Source organism: Arachis stenosperma, chromosome 2 (genome assembly GCF_014773155.1).
Source record: "Arachis stenosperma cultivar V10309 chromosome 2, arast.V10309.gnm1.PFL2, whole genome shotgun sequence".
NCBI classification, from domain to species: domain Eukaryota; kingdom Viridiplantae; phylum Streptophyta; class Magnoliopsida; order Fabales; family Fabaceae; genus Arachis; species Arachis stenosperma.
Window position 1 is genome coordinate 6,479,134 of NC_080378.1, and position 14,896 is coordinate 6,494,029.

General features: G+C 36.5%; 1 protein-coding gene across 2 annotated transcripts; it reads right to left on the reverse strand.

Annotated features, from left to right (window-relative positions):
- Positions 1-3,481: 3,481 nt before the first annotated feature.
- Positions 3,482-11,080, reverse strand: LOC130961861 (uncharacterized ATP-dependent helicase C29A10.10c-like). 2 transcript variants are annotated; one of them, XM_057887898.1, is made up of 8 exons: positions 11,025-11,080; positions 8,670-10,173; positions 7,569-7,757; positions 6,965-7,063; positions 6,715-6,877; positions 6,463-6,592; positions 4,616-6,382; positions 3,482-4,502 (listed from the first exon to the last, which is right to left on the reverse strand). In XM_057887898.1, exons 2-8 carry the CDS (start codon positions 10,051-10,053, stop codon positions 4,074-4,076), a joined length of 4,161 nt encoding a protein of 1,386 aa, XP_057743881.1. In that variant the 5' UTR covers positions 10,054-10,173; positions 11,025-11,080; the 3' UTR covers positions 3,482-4,073. The 2 variants fall into 2 exon arrangements, with proteins under 2 accessions (XP_057743881.1, XP_057743880.1); XM_057887897.1 differs by having other exon boundaries at positions 10,621-11,074.
- Positions 11,081-14,896: the final 3,816 nt, after the last annotated feature.

Sequence of the window (14,896 nt, forward strand, 5' to 3'; positions counted from 1 at the left end):
TATTGATAGAAATTTAATTCGTTCATAAAACGGATCCAACATTCCAATTTTCAAGTACATTCCAAATGTATGTAGCTCATTCTGCTTATGTAAATTGCAAAACTTTTTTTTATATATCCAGTGGTAGGAACTGATGAGTAGCACGCAAACTACTTATGATTATGACAATTAAAGTGTTATATTTTAGTTCTGCATGCATGCAGAATCCTTGGATGCATCTAATTAAAGATTGGTTCTTCTATAATTAATTTTTTAAAGTTGACACTGTCTTCTTGCTACCTCTATATATAATAAACTGAGTCATTTGCAAGAAATTGATTAAAAATACAAGGAAAAAAAAAAAGCAAAATGAGACACCTATAAGTTGGAATAATTGGTCGCTGATATAGTAAAGAAATCAAGGGTTGAGATATGGAAATAAAGCGACAAACTTTTGTTAATAAAATTTAATTGAAAATAAAATTAAATATACATGGTACTGTTAATTAATAATATAACAAATAAACTTTATTTTCTTTGTTAATCATTATGGATCCTTTCATCAAAACATTCACTTTGTCACGGCAATTATCATCACGAGTCATCACTATATTCTTAAAAAAAAGGTTTGTCACTTAAGAAATTTTATTTCTAAGATGGATAAAGTTATGAGAACATTTAATTTTAAAATAAAAAACTTTAATTAAGAGACTTTTTAACTGGAGATTTTACTATCATCACCCCAAAAATAGCACATAGTGGCGATCTTTTAAACCACCGCCAAATGAATAATGGCGGCAATTGATGCGACGGAGAAGAGAGGTGCTACAAAATTTAAAGATTTCATGGTGATAAATAAATATCCATAAAGACGAATATCCTTCTTCGTTTTCATTTAAGAAAATATCTCACGTCTCCACCTCATTTTTGTCATAGGTCGAGTCTCCTCCGTTGAATTATCTCGCAAATATTCATGAATATTTTTTAAAAAAATCAAAAAAATTAATACAAAATCATTATATAATTCAATATAATTCAATAAAATTTAACACAATTATAACATAATTTAACATAATCCAACATATACATTAAACTAAAATATAAATAATTTTTAATATATAAAATAATATAATTTATTTTAGTAAATGAGAACATTTTAGTAAATTTATCTTTGTAGGAATTTAGCAGATTTCTATAAAACGGGTATATTTTACCCAATCTTGAATCTTCGACCCTATTTATTTATAGGGGCAGGTTTTCATACCCATGTAGATTTTACAAATCTCTATTTACTCCTTGTTGTAGATAATCTCTGCAGGTACTGCTTATTTGATTTTTTTTTTTTTTTTTTTTTTTGCTATCCCTAATGATGAGTTTGGTATTGCTGTTGGTTTTTTTCATTTTCAAATTTATAGTAATTATGTTTTGTAAAATAAAACAAAGATTCTTCCAATAATATGCATATGCATAAGGGAAAAAAGGTATTTAGTAGGTTATTCTTAAAATTTTAAAGGAGAACATTAGACACGAGTATAAAACTAAACCAGGTTATTTATTGTTAAGATCTAAAGTTTATATAAAAAAATTTTAAATTAAAAAATACAAGATGGTTTTAAAAGACATCTTCGTATATATTTCTAAAAGTACCATTTTATAATTTATGCTTTTGAAAAGCTTAAATAATACACCTTCAATTTATTGTTATTTAAGCCACAAAAGAATTTATTATAATGTATATGTTTCAAAAAATAGAGAGGAATCAAAGCTAATGAATATCACCATAGCATACTAAGGGACGTGATGAGTATAATTTTTTGTATGCTTTTACATTAATGTTGGACAATTGCATTTACCTACTCTTGCTTTTTTCTTTCTTAACCCCTTGTATTAGGGGTGTTATCGATTCGGTTTGGTTTAATTTTGGACCAAAAACCAACTGAACTGATATGTTCGGTTTTTACAGATACACAATTGTTTGATTTGCTGCTTTTACAACAATTGAACTGAATCGAATCGAACCAATAGCGGTTTGGTTCGGTCGTTTTTTTTTTATTTCTAATGAGAAAAATATGAATCACAATAATTAGAAGTTTAAAATAGTCAATAAACTAAAATAATAAGAGTAAAATATTTAAATAGTTAGGGGTTGGGAATTTTTATTGTTAGGTTAAAGATTAAAATGGTTAAAACATTAAAATAGATGCATATGTTCAGTTCGGTTTGGTTCGGTTCGATTTCTATCAAACTAACTGAAAATCGAACCGAACCGAACCGATTGGTTTTGTTAGAAAAAAAAACAAAAAAAAAAAACAATTTTTTCAGTTTTTAAATCGATTGTTGTAATTTTTGGTTCAATTTACGATAATTTTCGGTCCGGTTCGATAACTTACACCTCTACCCTATATGGCGTTACCTGCTGTAATATTTTCAATTTATAAAGGTATATATATATCAAGTGAAAAAAATGATTCAATCGTGCATTAAAAAATGAGGCTGCTGTCCAAAAAAAAAAAAGTTCCTAAAAGGCTGGACATAGAAAAACATAGAACCTATAAGATATGGTTTTGAATAAACAGCAATGCACCTTTAAAAAAAAAAATCGCCATCGTGATGGTGCTTCTCACTGAACCTTTTTTTTTTTTTCTTAATTGTTGTCTGTTCGCTATGTCACCATCATTGTGGAGTGAAAATTAAATGCAAAAATCAGAATAAAAAAAGAATAAAAGAATAAAGCAACTATTTGTGGTCGATGATTATTAAGTAAAGTATAAAAATGTCTCAAAAGATATATGTGCTAAGAAATTATTTTTGAAAATTAAAACAGTAAAAGTATACTTAAAAATTCAAAATTTAGATCAAATAAATAAAAAATACAACTTTTTGAGAGCCAATCGATTTGTATATTTGATTCGAATTTTTGTGAATATATTTAGACCATAAATGACAAGAAACCTCATAAAGCAAGGGCAAAAATTGAAATTCACCAAATTCTTCGGGGAATAGGAACCCATTTTTGTAAATAGAGATAGATGCAGGAAAAAAGTTCGTCAGAGACTCGCTAAATCTTCATAAAATGAAATTATAATATAATTCTCGATTCTATTTATGCAAAAATTTAAAGTTAGAACTTTAGTTAATTATTGGTTTTGTTTATATGAAATCTATACAATATTTTTATAGAAGTTGATAGAGACAATACATGAATAATCTTATATAATAGTATGTAATAAATTAATAATTGAATCTATCTTAAAAACAATTAAAATTGTTGTAGCTTCATTTTATAAAATATTTAGTAATATTCATTAAAATAAATTATACCTTTGAATTAGTATGTAATTTGAACTCCAGGATTCAATTCTCCCGAACATTAAACTAGTATATATCCAAACCTAATATCGTAGCAGCAACAACAACAACAAAATTTTGTCCCACTAAGTGAAATCGACTACATGAATCAAACAACGTCATTGTACTCTGTCATGTATCATGTCTACAGATAGACCGTTTAAAAAAATTAATTAAATAATGAAAATGTCATACAAGCACACCTTTTGGGTATTGAAGTAACAAGAAAAGAAGGGTAACCTTTTCTTCCTCCTTTGGAAGTGAAACACTTCCGTTTAACATAAATGAAACACAAAACAATTTGCTAAAAACAATGTTGTGAATCCATGTTATGTACAGAGTCAGTTGACAGCAAACTACTACCTTAGATCCCTAAAATTCCCTGTAGCAGTTTTCCTTTAATATTTGGTACTGACACAAAAATGAGTACTCCGCCTCCAACCAGCTTGGTCCCCGTTCACTTTCATACATTGTTGGCGGACTAAAGTCTGCAGTCTTCCGCGCAGCACATCAATCTGCTGTACAAAATTGCATGAACCAACGCGTGTCTGACGTAACAATGTAGGCCTTATCCACACTGGATGCTGGTCTGTCCTCCAAGGCTGTGCATATCTTTGTCTTGGGCTCATACAGCTCCGGCCGATCCAGTCTGCAAGCTTTCCACGGTGAGAGATCACAGAATTAGGAAGTCAGATAGCCCCATAAATCCCCCTCAAGATGGACAATAATGTGCAGATAAGCCATGGTTACACATCTCTCTTTCCCCCATTTCCAGCAGAGTTCTGCTTCTTCTGTGCACCATACTGCCAGGAATCTCTGGATTTATCGCCCATATGGTCAAAATCGTCTAAAGAATTCTCCATTGGATATCTTGATGATCGATGATTCCCATTTCTGAAGCTTGCTGGTGCACCCATCTTTTCATCATCTTCACATGGTGCGCCCATCCTGGGCTCCCCATGCGCCTCCATTCCTCTAAATCTTTGTCCACCTGATCTCATGCCCCTCATATTTGAGGAAGCCTTACCAGGCAGTGGCGTGTAAGTAGGTCCCTTCGATACCATAAAGTCCTTCGGAAGGGAGTCCATCTCCATATAGCAATTTCGGGATTTTGCATCAGTAATCAACGCAGCCCAATCATCAGATTGTACCAGAGCATTTGCATTTCCCATGACCTGTCAATGATAACAAACACTTTTAATACCAACCAAAAAGTGTGCCAGTCATTAGGTAAACAAACATGAATTCATGATGAAAGATTAACCATCCATTAGGAAGAGATACATACCCAAAGGGCCCTCCTTGCACGTGTAAGTGCAACATTCATCCGTCTAATATCTGCAACAAAGCCAACACCATGACTAGAAGCACGCACACATGACATTATAATGACATCTCGTTCTTGACCTTGGAAAGCATCTACAGTATTAATATATAGGTCCTTCCCTTCTTCTGAATTTAAGACTTCCTCAAATTCACGCTGGAGGCATTTCAGCTGCAGCTTGTAAGGAGTAATTATTCCAACACTAATCTTTCCCATACCCAAAGATTTCAAAGTTTTCTGAAGATGCTCATACAATCGGAGACAAAATTGTGCTTCATGTATGTTTTGATAAGAGACTGATCCACCCCTGTGAGACTCCCGTCCATGTCTGATATCATAGAATATATAAGGTCTAAGTAAAGGGTCCTTGTGGTATACCTCATCAGGCAATTTAACCACGCTTTCACTGTCAGTAAGGCGCCCCTGATAGAAGTATCTAGAAGGGAAATCTCGAATTTGGGGATGCATTCTATACTGCACAGACAACAACATTGTCGGGCAACCTGCTTGTTGGAATCTCTCAAAAAGACTCCTACTGTACATCAATGTTCCAGCAGCCTTGCTAATAACTGTAGCAGGAAGCTGCTGAGGATCTCCGACCAGAACACATCGAGCTGCACCAAGAGAGAGGGGAGGCAGAATTCCCACCTCACTAGCTTGAGCTGCCTCGTCAATGACCACCATATCAAAACCATGGGAAAGACGAGAGAACAACTTGCGACCACTGCTGGAAACTGTAGTGAAAACTATCTCTGCTTCATTGGCAAAACTGGCCTCCAAACTGGCACGGGCCTCATCCATATTGAAACCACTACCAGGTCGGAACCTACTTTCCAAAAGTGCAAGGCGAGACATCTCAACTAAAACCTTGTCCCTTCCTTCAACTACAGCAGCAAGATTTTGCAGTAGAGCATCCCGACTCTGATCCCTGGCCATGAGAACATCAGGGTCTACACCAACAGATCCTTGGGAACGAACTGCAGCGGCAGTAGCATTAAGTTCTCTATGAAGACAATGTAACTGCTGAGTCAACTGAGCCTCGCGATTCTTTAACTGATGCATCCATCCAAGAACTTCGTCCTCCTTCTTGACCAAAAGCTGGTCAGTTCTACGCTCAACAGAAACTGCTTGGGCAGCACGTGTCTGAGAATCAACCCCAACTCGAGCCACATCGGGTCGATATACTTTCATCTCACCATCAATAAATCCACGATCAAGGACACGAGCAAGAAGCTCATCAGTGGCAGCATTAGATGGAGCACAAACCAACATTCTAGGTTTGGGGACCAACTTAGGCAAAGTACGCAAGAGATTCTGGTTCATGTTTTGAAGAACTTCATCAATAGATCCCATGGGTGCATTATCTGAACTGATCTCATTAGCTTGCTTGTAGCTTTCCGGGGCTACATGCTTAAGCAAGGAGGTATAGTAATGCTGATACTGCACAAGGTGAATGACATTCAACATTCCCCATACAGTATGCGTCTTTCCTGTTCCTGGAGGTCCCTGAACAAGGGTAAAGGGCCACGGTTCTTGCCTTTTTGTTGTTCCACTACTTGTACCAGCAGCTGTATGCGTGGCAGCCCATTGGATTGCTGCCAACTGGGGTTCATTAAAGGTCCTACGAAGATGATCAACAAAGTTTGGTGTAAAGCATTCAGGCATGGCTGGGGTTTGCTGCTCATATTTAGGGAAGTGTTCAGGACTAGGTTGAAGGATAGCAGTTTGCATCTGCATAGTGAGAGGGAGAAATCATCAGTTACAACTGTAAAACCACGACACAATTAGAAATTGTGTGTTTCATCATATACCTGTGAATTTAACCGACGAAATGCATGTAGAGCAACATACTCCCTCTGTGTGGTAGCAAGAGATCCAAGTATTGTGAGGTACCAAATGCTTCCAATTTGAAGTTTTCTTATGATATGATCATCATCAACCCTACAAGAATGAACCATCTTTTATAAGTAATATTATGGAAATATTGAAGTACATAAATAAAATAAAATAAATGAAAACTCAATATTAGAATCTTTAATGGCAAGTTTAGAGTAATCAATTGCCTGATAGGATCATAAGAGTCCCCAACATAATAATGGAGAATTGCACAAGTTGGATCACGGGTATCAATAGGTTTCTGTCGCCTAACTGTTCCAACCACTCGTCCAGTGATTTCCGCTTCCCCATCATCCTGAGCTAAAGATGCACTGCTCTGCTTGGACCTGACTGCTTGACATAATGAAACTGTCAATTGAAGAACATTAAAGAATTATCAGAACAAAACAATCTTATATTAGATATTCCACAACAAACCTGATCCAGGCCTAGGAGATGATAGGACTGCAACATCTCCCTCCTTAAATGGCCATTTGAAGTCATGTAATGGAGGAAGTAGTTTCACATCATACCATCCTAAATAGAAGACAAAAAATAACAAAAGCGAAGTTTAGTAGTTAACCAATAGAGAACCAAACTATAGGATTCAATGCTTTAAGTTTCAGCAACAAAGCAACAATCACACTCATTATAAGGCTAAATATAAAAAATTACAAGCAATCAAGCACAAGAGGATATTAAATTTATTGAACATGAGACCATAGTCACACAGAACGCAACATGTTCCAGTCAAGGAACATGTATATGGTCCGCCACATATAAAATACGTTATGCGGGAAGTATACCATGACATTTTGGTACGGAGATGAATTGGGAATTAGCATGGGCAAACTGGTATGCGGTATGCCACCTAATTGGTGAATTCATTTAACTACGGCTGAGACAACGAAACTCTCAGAACACAGTAGGAAAATTTAAGTTTATATAAATAAAGAGCTGTCTATACAGCATAACCAAAATGTTAACTAGAAGAAATAAAACATCAACATGAAACAAAACAAGCAAAGAATGGTATGAGTACCTCTTTCTCTTGATTCATTTGCTTTTACTCTCACCATAATATGAGTATCCCTTGATACTGTCTCCATTGATTCCTCCCATGTACTGTATAATTGAGCCCGACATTCCTCAAAGAGTAAAGGTTCAAATACTCTGACATACTCTTCGACCGACTCAAACCGTCCAGGAACACATTGTAGCTCAGTTTCCTCTGGACCACAGGAACTTGAATCAGTTACCAATAAATGAATAATAAGAAAACTTTCTCAAGGAAATAAAGGATATCATACCAACTAATTATTTAGAGAGACAGAAAGACAGAAAGAAGTGTGGGGTGTGGGGTGTTGGGGGGGGGGGGGGGGGGGATTAACCAAAGAAGAAATCACAGAGCAATTTACCAGCAACAAGTCCATTCAAGTTTTACATTTGCCAGTAATAGTATATACTACACCATAAAGCCTTAGCAAAAAATTATTAGGAGCCGGCTACATGAAATCAGGATTTTAACACAAATGGATATGTTTAACCATGCAATCCAATCAACAGCTGCATTATACTCTATTCTATCCATTTCTATCATCATTATTCTATCCATCTTATTTGCTCATGCTCTGATACCCACACCTTCAATATGATGATTCTCAACCTATCTTGCACATCCATTTATAAGACACAAATAACACTCTGGAATCTTCACTAAGCTACTAAATGATTATTTTAATAACAAATAATCATAAATAACAGACAGAATTAACGTAAAATTCCAAGTCGCCCTTCCACCTGTTATCTTCTCTTCTTTATAAAAGAAACAAGCCAACTTGAGAATCATAACGCAAAAGAGGCATATGATGGTGACTGGATTACACAAATAATTCATGTAAACCAGTGGAAGCTATCAAATCAATATCAAATTTCATTCCAAAAACAACTGTCATCACCTTTGCATATGTCTCCAGTGTTATGACTCTCACAGTGTGACAACTGGAGGAAGGGAGCAACAATACGAGAAAATCAGAAACAACATAAGGGCAAAACACAAAAGAAAAACTCTAATAGAAAGCAAAAAAGCTAATCGATCACTGTAAAGATTTGCAGTAGTAGTGACAATAAAACTATTTGATACCTGGGTGGTGCCAAAATTTTTCACTGGTAACCTCCCGTATAAGGCGTTCAACAGATGTGTCTTGGGGCTGGATGCTGACAGGAGTCTGCTTCTTCATAGGAGCATGTTTTTTGTTTCCCACCTTGACATCATTGGAGTTGGAGCTTTGACCAGTCTGTCCCAACTTCCTACTTGAACCAAGTACATTCTTCTGCTGTCTTGAATCTGTTAGTTGTTTCCATGAACCCTGTCTTGGAATGGGTGGTAAATTAACCTCTGCCGGAGGTTCCGTCTCACTGTTTAGCCTCCTAGACCTACCAAGTGGTCCAGAATTATCACCATTAGAATCAGATTTAGGTTCATGTAAGTCAGCATGGATGCCACCTTCAGCAAAAGATGTCTCAACCTGTTTCTGATCCTTAGCTGCTCCAACACGCTCAACTTGTGCAGGAACATTACGGACCTCCTTTATGGTACGAGTTATAATAGGCGATGAAAAATTCTGCCTTCTTGGTGTTGAAGATTTCATAGGACCTGCCTGCTTGACATCTTCCAAGTTAAGAAACATAGTCTGTCTATTTCGTTTCTTTCCCAACATTTCCTCTTTGCGCTGGTCAATCTTTCTCTTCCCAGGATTATTTGCACACCTAAGAGCATGACTAGCTTCAATACCTTTCACTTCTTTTTGCTTAGGAATCAAACTGGGCTCCTCTTGAGCATCATTAGAAGCTTCACTTTTTATACTGCCATCTGAATTTGGGACAATGTTGCTCTTCTGTTCGGTAGAATTTGACTCTAGACCTACAGAGGCACGGCTACTCTTTTCATCAATTGTACTATCAGGACCTTTAGTATTACCAGACTTGCTTTCAGAAGTAATATTGCTAGACTTCCTTTCAGAAGCCACTCCACCCCCATCCACCATTCCAGATGTTGTTTGCTCTTGTGACACTTGACTTTGTTGGAGCAAATTATGAGATCCATTTACATCGGCAGAGACCTCGTCATCAGACCATTCCCCTTCTTCCCTCTCTGTGGATTGAGCAGCTGCTGAACTTAGTATCCGTGAATCCAAAACTTTCAAATCGTCCTCTTTGCCAGACTTGGAACTAGCATTTGTATCTTGTTCTTCTGCTCCCTTCGATACAGCATCTACATCAGGGATACAAGAGGAGGATTTAGGCCGAACAAAAGGTTGAAATCCAGAGACAGATGACGCATGTGAAAAAGCATGATTATTTATTATTCCTTGGGCAGCAGATGATGCTGCAAATAAATCAGAAGAGTTAGGATTTGTTGATGGCTGAGTCTTTTGGGGCTGGAGACAAATAATACCATCCCTCTCATCATTATCTTCTGCAGGTGGCTCATTGAGATCAAATAATGGCCTTCCTCGAGAACCCATCTCCTATGCATATGGATACAAACTAAATTCGGATTATATTCAAGTTGAACGGGCACTATACTTCTATTCTTTTTAACAGACAATGTCCATGACATGCCCACAATGAGGATGTAAATGGATCTGCAAATCAAGCACAAAAAAACACTAGTCTATAAATGCCTTAATCAGACCAAACACATGATCATCAATTATAATCATCTCACAGTTAAGTACCATGTAGCAACATATACAAATGCATAGAACATTTAGAACACTTTAAGCACATATTATTTGGATGAAATACATAGAGGTCTCGCACCCTGCCTAAATGCAACTACACCATTATAACAACAAACACAATAACACCATAATTTACCAACCCAAACCGCTATAAGATACAATCAAATGTCAACCATTATCCAGTTATTCACCACACGCAAATTCCTGATTAAGATTCAAACAAATCAGAATATTAAGACACAAAACAAGCAAGAGGAGAGAAATCCTAAACAGCACATCAAAAAATTATTAAGAAAAACAATTTTCAGCACTTCTAAATCCTAACTGCATCGTAAAGCTAAACTTAACTCAATTTTCCAATCCCACTCTTCAACAAAAAATAACTCCCTTCAACTGCCAGAGAACATGAGACATAGCCCCAATCGAACGTAGCTGAATCAAATACAGATACTCCAAGAGGTCAATAGCAATCCTCAACTCTTATAATCCCGGATCAAAAAATCCTCTAAATTTATCTGCAAGCCATCAAAACACTGAGAGTGGCCTAACTTATACATCTAGGGTTTCAATACCAACCAACTCATCGAAAACCCTTCTATCAGAACCATTCCCTTACAAGTAGGATCTTATCCTCAAACTCACCCTCCATAACAAAGATCAAACCAGTTTGTTCATTCCCCCAATTAAAAACCACATCAGAAATAATGGCACAAATAAAAGTGGTCAACCCTCTCTATTCATTCACTTCTTACCAAGGTTGCGAGAGAAAGGGGCAGAGAGAAAGGGGCGAGGGTGGGTAACTCCGTACTGGGCAGATCTGATTCTCTCTGTTTTTTTTTTTTTAAATATTTAACACTGAACCAGAAAAAATCCGGCCGGTTCCAACGGTTCACCAATTAATCGACGGTTTGGACGGTTTTTAAGTTGATTTTTTGTAGAACGGTTCTCTTTATTAACCGAACTAGATAGGTAACCGGTTTTTAATTAATCCGGTTAAATTAATCGGTCCGATTAGAGTTTTAAATCATTGTTTTTTTTTAGTTTGTCTAAAATTGTATGTACTTTACTTCTGATATCTATATTATGCTAATACAAAAATCCATTTATTCTTGATAAAGATTGAGATTATTGTATCTAAATTATTACAATTTTTCCTCCATCACCCTTAATTTTTTTAGCGAAACCTCATTCCGACCCCTAATAATTTCACGAAATTCCTATCCTCCCTTTAACGAAAGCTAATCAAATCGTGATCCCTGACGAATAACTCTGTAAGACCTTCTGGCTCCTCCATTAATGTCTCCATTTAGAGTTAACGGATCTTGCCTATGTGAACTGTTAAGTCAACAATTTAATGGACAAATTACCCCCCTTTCTTCTTTTCTTTTCTCCTCTCCACCTCTGTGCGAACAAAAACACCACCAGGCCAACTCTCCTCTCTCCTTTTCCTCAACATCATTTTCGGCTACCATCATTACCAACATCCACTATCATTCTCTGTTCTCGCTGCACCAACCCACTGTTATAACACCCCGTTACCCTAAGCCTTACCTCTAGTCGTAAAGCGAAGGATAACAAAGCGTCACGACAGTTCTAAAGCTTATACAGTAGTAAATATAGAAGAAAATACTAATACTAGAAGCTTGATGAAGAAATATAGCCCAAAGACATAGAAACAAATATACAATCATGAAACGTTCCTCACGATAACAAAACGCATAAAGGCACAAGATACAACATAGAACATAATACCATAAAGATTAAGATATATATATATATATATATATATATATATATATATATATATATATATATATATAAAGAACTCTAGTCGTAGCCCGCGGAGTTTAGGCCGATTAGTTACAAACAGACAATACAGTGTTTTTAAGTTAAAATAGCTTATACAACTTATCTCTCAAGTAAGCCTCTAAGGCAATAAAGTATAGAATAGAAAAGATGAGAGAAAACTACAATAAAGGTAAACCAGAATAGAACAAAAGAGAAACCATTCTCCGCTCTGTCACCATGTCCGCAAACTCACCGAGGTGGATTGCGACCTGCATCTAAAAACAACAACAATATATGGTATGAGAACCGGAGGTTCTCAATATGGTAACAGTGCCCAATATGTAAGATATAAGGTTCCGGGACGCCAAAGGCAATTCTAGAACTTCATATCAATACAGAATATTCAAGCTTAATGAAATAAATAACTTAAACCATAAACCATAAACATGGTTATCTAAACTTAGGGGATTCTAACTAATACCAAATCACGCCGCTGTCCCACAGTCTTAGCCAACATACCCTCCACGCGATCCCATCGCCACCCCCTACCTAACCTCCTTAGCACCAAACAATCACAGATAATGCAAGCAAGTAGAACACAAGTAATATACATGTACAGTAAGTAGAACAACTAGTAAGTAAGCATATTATACATTTAGGCAAGAGATGCAAATAAGCAAAGCAATCAAAACACTTAGAAGATGCACATGATGAATGCATGTCCTATGGGCTCGTGATATCACTTGTCGGTTCAAAATGCCAACTCAACACATCCCTAGGATGCCGCCTTTCTACCACGACCAGGGTTATAGTGCTCTGCTCACTCTTTCTAGTGCCCAGCACTTTATCTTGCGCCCCGTGAGTTATAGTGTCCGGCACACTCTTTCGGGTTATAGTGCCCGAGTTCACTCTGGCGGCAGAAAGGTTATGTGAGCGGGAGATCGCTTCAGTCCTATCTCAACGTAGGCGGGAGACTGCCTCGACCCCTACACCAGCATCGCTACCTTGACAAGCAGGAAACTGCCACAGACCTTGTCTGAGGCACATAGCGACTTACCAAATCAATGTATGTCACGTGAGCGGGAGACTGCCACAGCCCTCACATCCGAATGTAGGTGGGAGACTGCTACAGTCCCTACAATGGAGAACAATTCATATCACAATCACATACTCAATCTCATCATCCAACCTCAATATCACAAATTCATCATTAACCTGGCTCCCCATCAGTTCACATGACAACTCCATCCAACTGACATACCAAACCTAAGTCATCGTCTACTAAACTCATGCATAATTTACCAATTTAAGTCACCAACCCATCTCTATTAGTCTTAGGGCCTAATTACTAGGTAGTAATCTCAAAGAGCAGTTTAAAGAAGTTTAGAAAGATAGAGAACCCTTGAAAAACGAAGAAAAATATTTTTTCAGCAAAATAGGGACTATGCGTACGCACACCCCTACCGTGCGCACGCACGCGTTGAAAAAGTGAGGGTCGCGTACGCAACTCCTCTCTCGCGTACACAAGACTCCTAACCCGAGAGGAATCCCCGCGTCGCGTGTTAAAACTCGCGTACACATAGCCAAAATTCACATGCTCGCATACGCAACACAGTACCCACCTACGCGAGATCCCCAGGGAGTGGAGAATGCCCGCGTCGCGTGCACAGGTTCGCGTATGCATGCTGCATCAGACTCAGAAAAATTTTAATGCTGCAGAAATTCAATTTTAAACACCATACTTTAAACGCTCATATCTTCCTCTACAAAACTCCATTTTCCTCAAACTTTATAAAATGTTAAAGCTATTTAAACCATCTTTAATTTAAAATAAAATTCAACAAATTTCAAAAATCGAGACTCAAGTTATGATCCGCCAAAGTTCACTAAAAACATATTTTTACCAAAAGAGATAATTCTCTAGTTTTCTAAAACTTCAACACCAAACCAACTCAAAATATACTCAAAACAACCAAAAATCCACAATAGACACTCCCCAATCATTTATCAATTACCTAACTATCAAAACCATTTAATACTCACCTCATCTAACTTCAAGTTCAACCTAAATTCACACTAAACTTCCTCAATACCACCATTCAATATTTCCAACAATCATCAATGTTACAAAGATAAAATCTTTCATCCAATTAGTCCCATTATCATCAATCAATTCATTCAATTCATCAAATCTCCTAAATCATTTGTTTTCAATATGAACCACAATAACCAATAATCAATATCATTATCAACATTTGTCTTCAACATCAACACCTACCACCATAACTCATCAAAGTCATCATACTCATTAATAATCATCATCTATCAACATAATATATATATATATATATATATATATATATATATATATATATATCTTCACATGCAAACTCATTCAACCTCCATCCAAACCATCATCAAGCATAACATGTACATACAAATAATTATACAACCACATCATTCAAACCTATCATAAAGGCCACTAGCCTAAGTTTCTAGAAACATTACATATTACATAAAAGAAACCGAAATCGTACCTTGGCCAATTATCCTCCATGCATAAAACCACTTCACCACAAGCTTTCAAGTCTTCACTCAACACCAAACAACAACAAGAACACTCTATATCATGAAAAACAACAAGAATCAAAGCTAGGATTATGACATAAAACTAAACCAATGAGTTTTAGGGTAAAACCCACCACTCACCCAAGTTAGATTACACCTAAACAACAAGAACACAAAGAAACTCAACAACCCAAAAGTCATTTTTGAAAATAACATAGGGCGGAGAAATGGAGCTTGGAAAAAGAGTTTCTTACCAACTTTGATCTGT

Excerpts from the sequence above, each read along its gene's own strand:
- LOC130961861 (XM_057887898.1), bottom strand. The coding sequence starts at position 10,053 with ATGGGTTCTCGAGGAAGGCCATTATTTGATCTCAATGAGCCACCTGCA. Across the intron at positions 7,758-8,669 it reads AAAATTTTGGCACCACCCAG|AGGAAACTGAGCTACAATGT; the intron begins GTATCAAATAGT and ends CCTGTGGTCCAG. Across the intron at positions 7,064-7,568 it reads AAATGAATCAAGAGAAAGAG|GATGGTATGATGTGAAACTA; the intron begins GTACTCATACCA and ends TCTTCTATTTAG.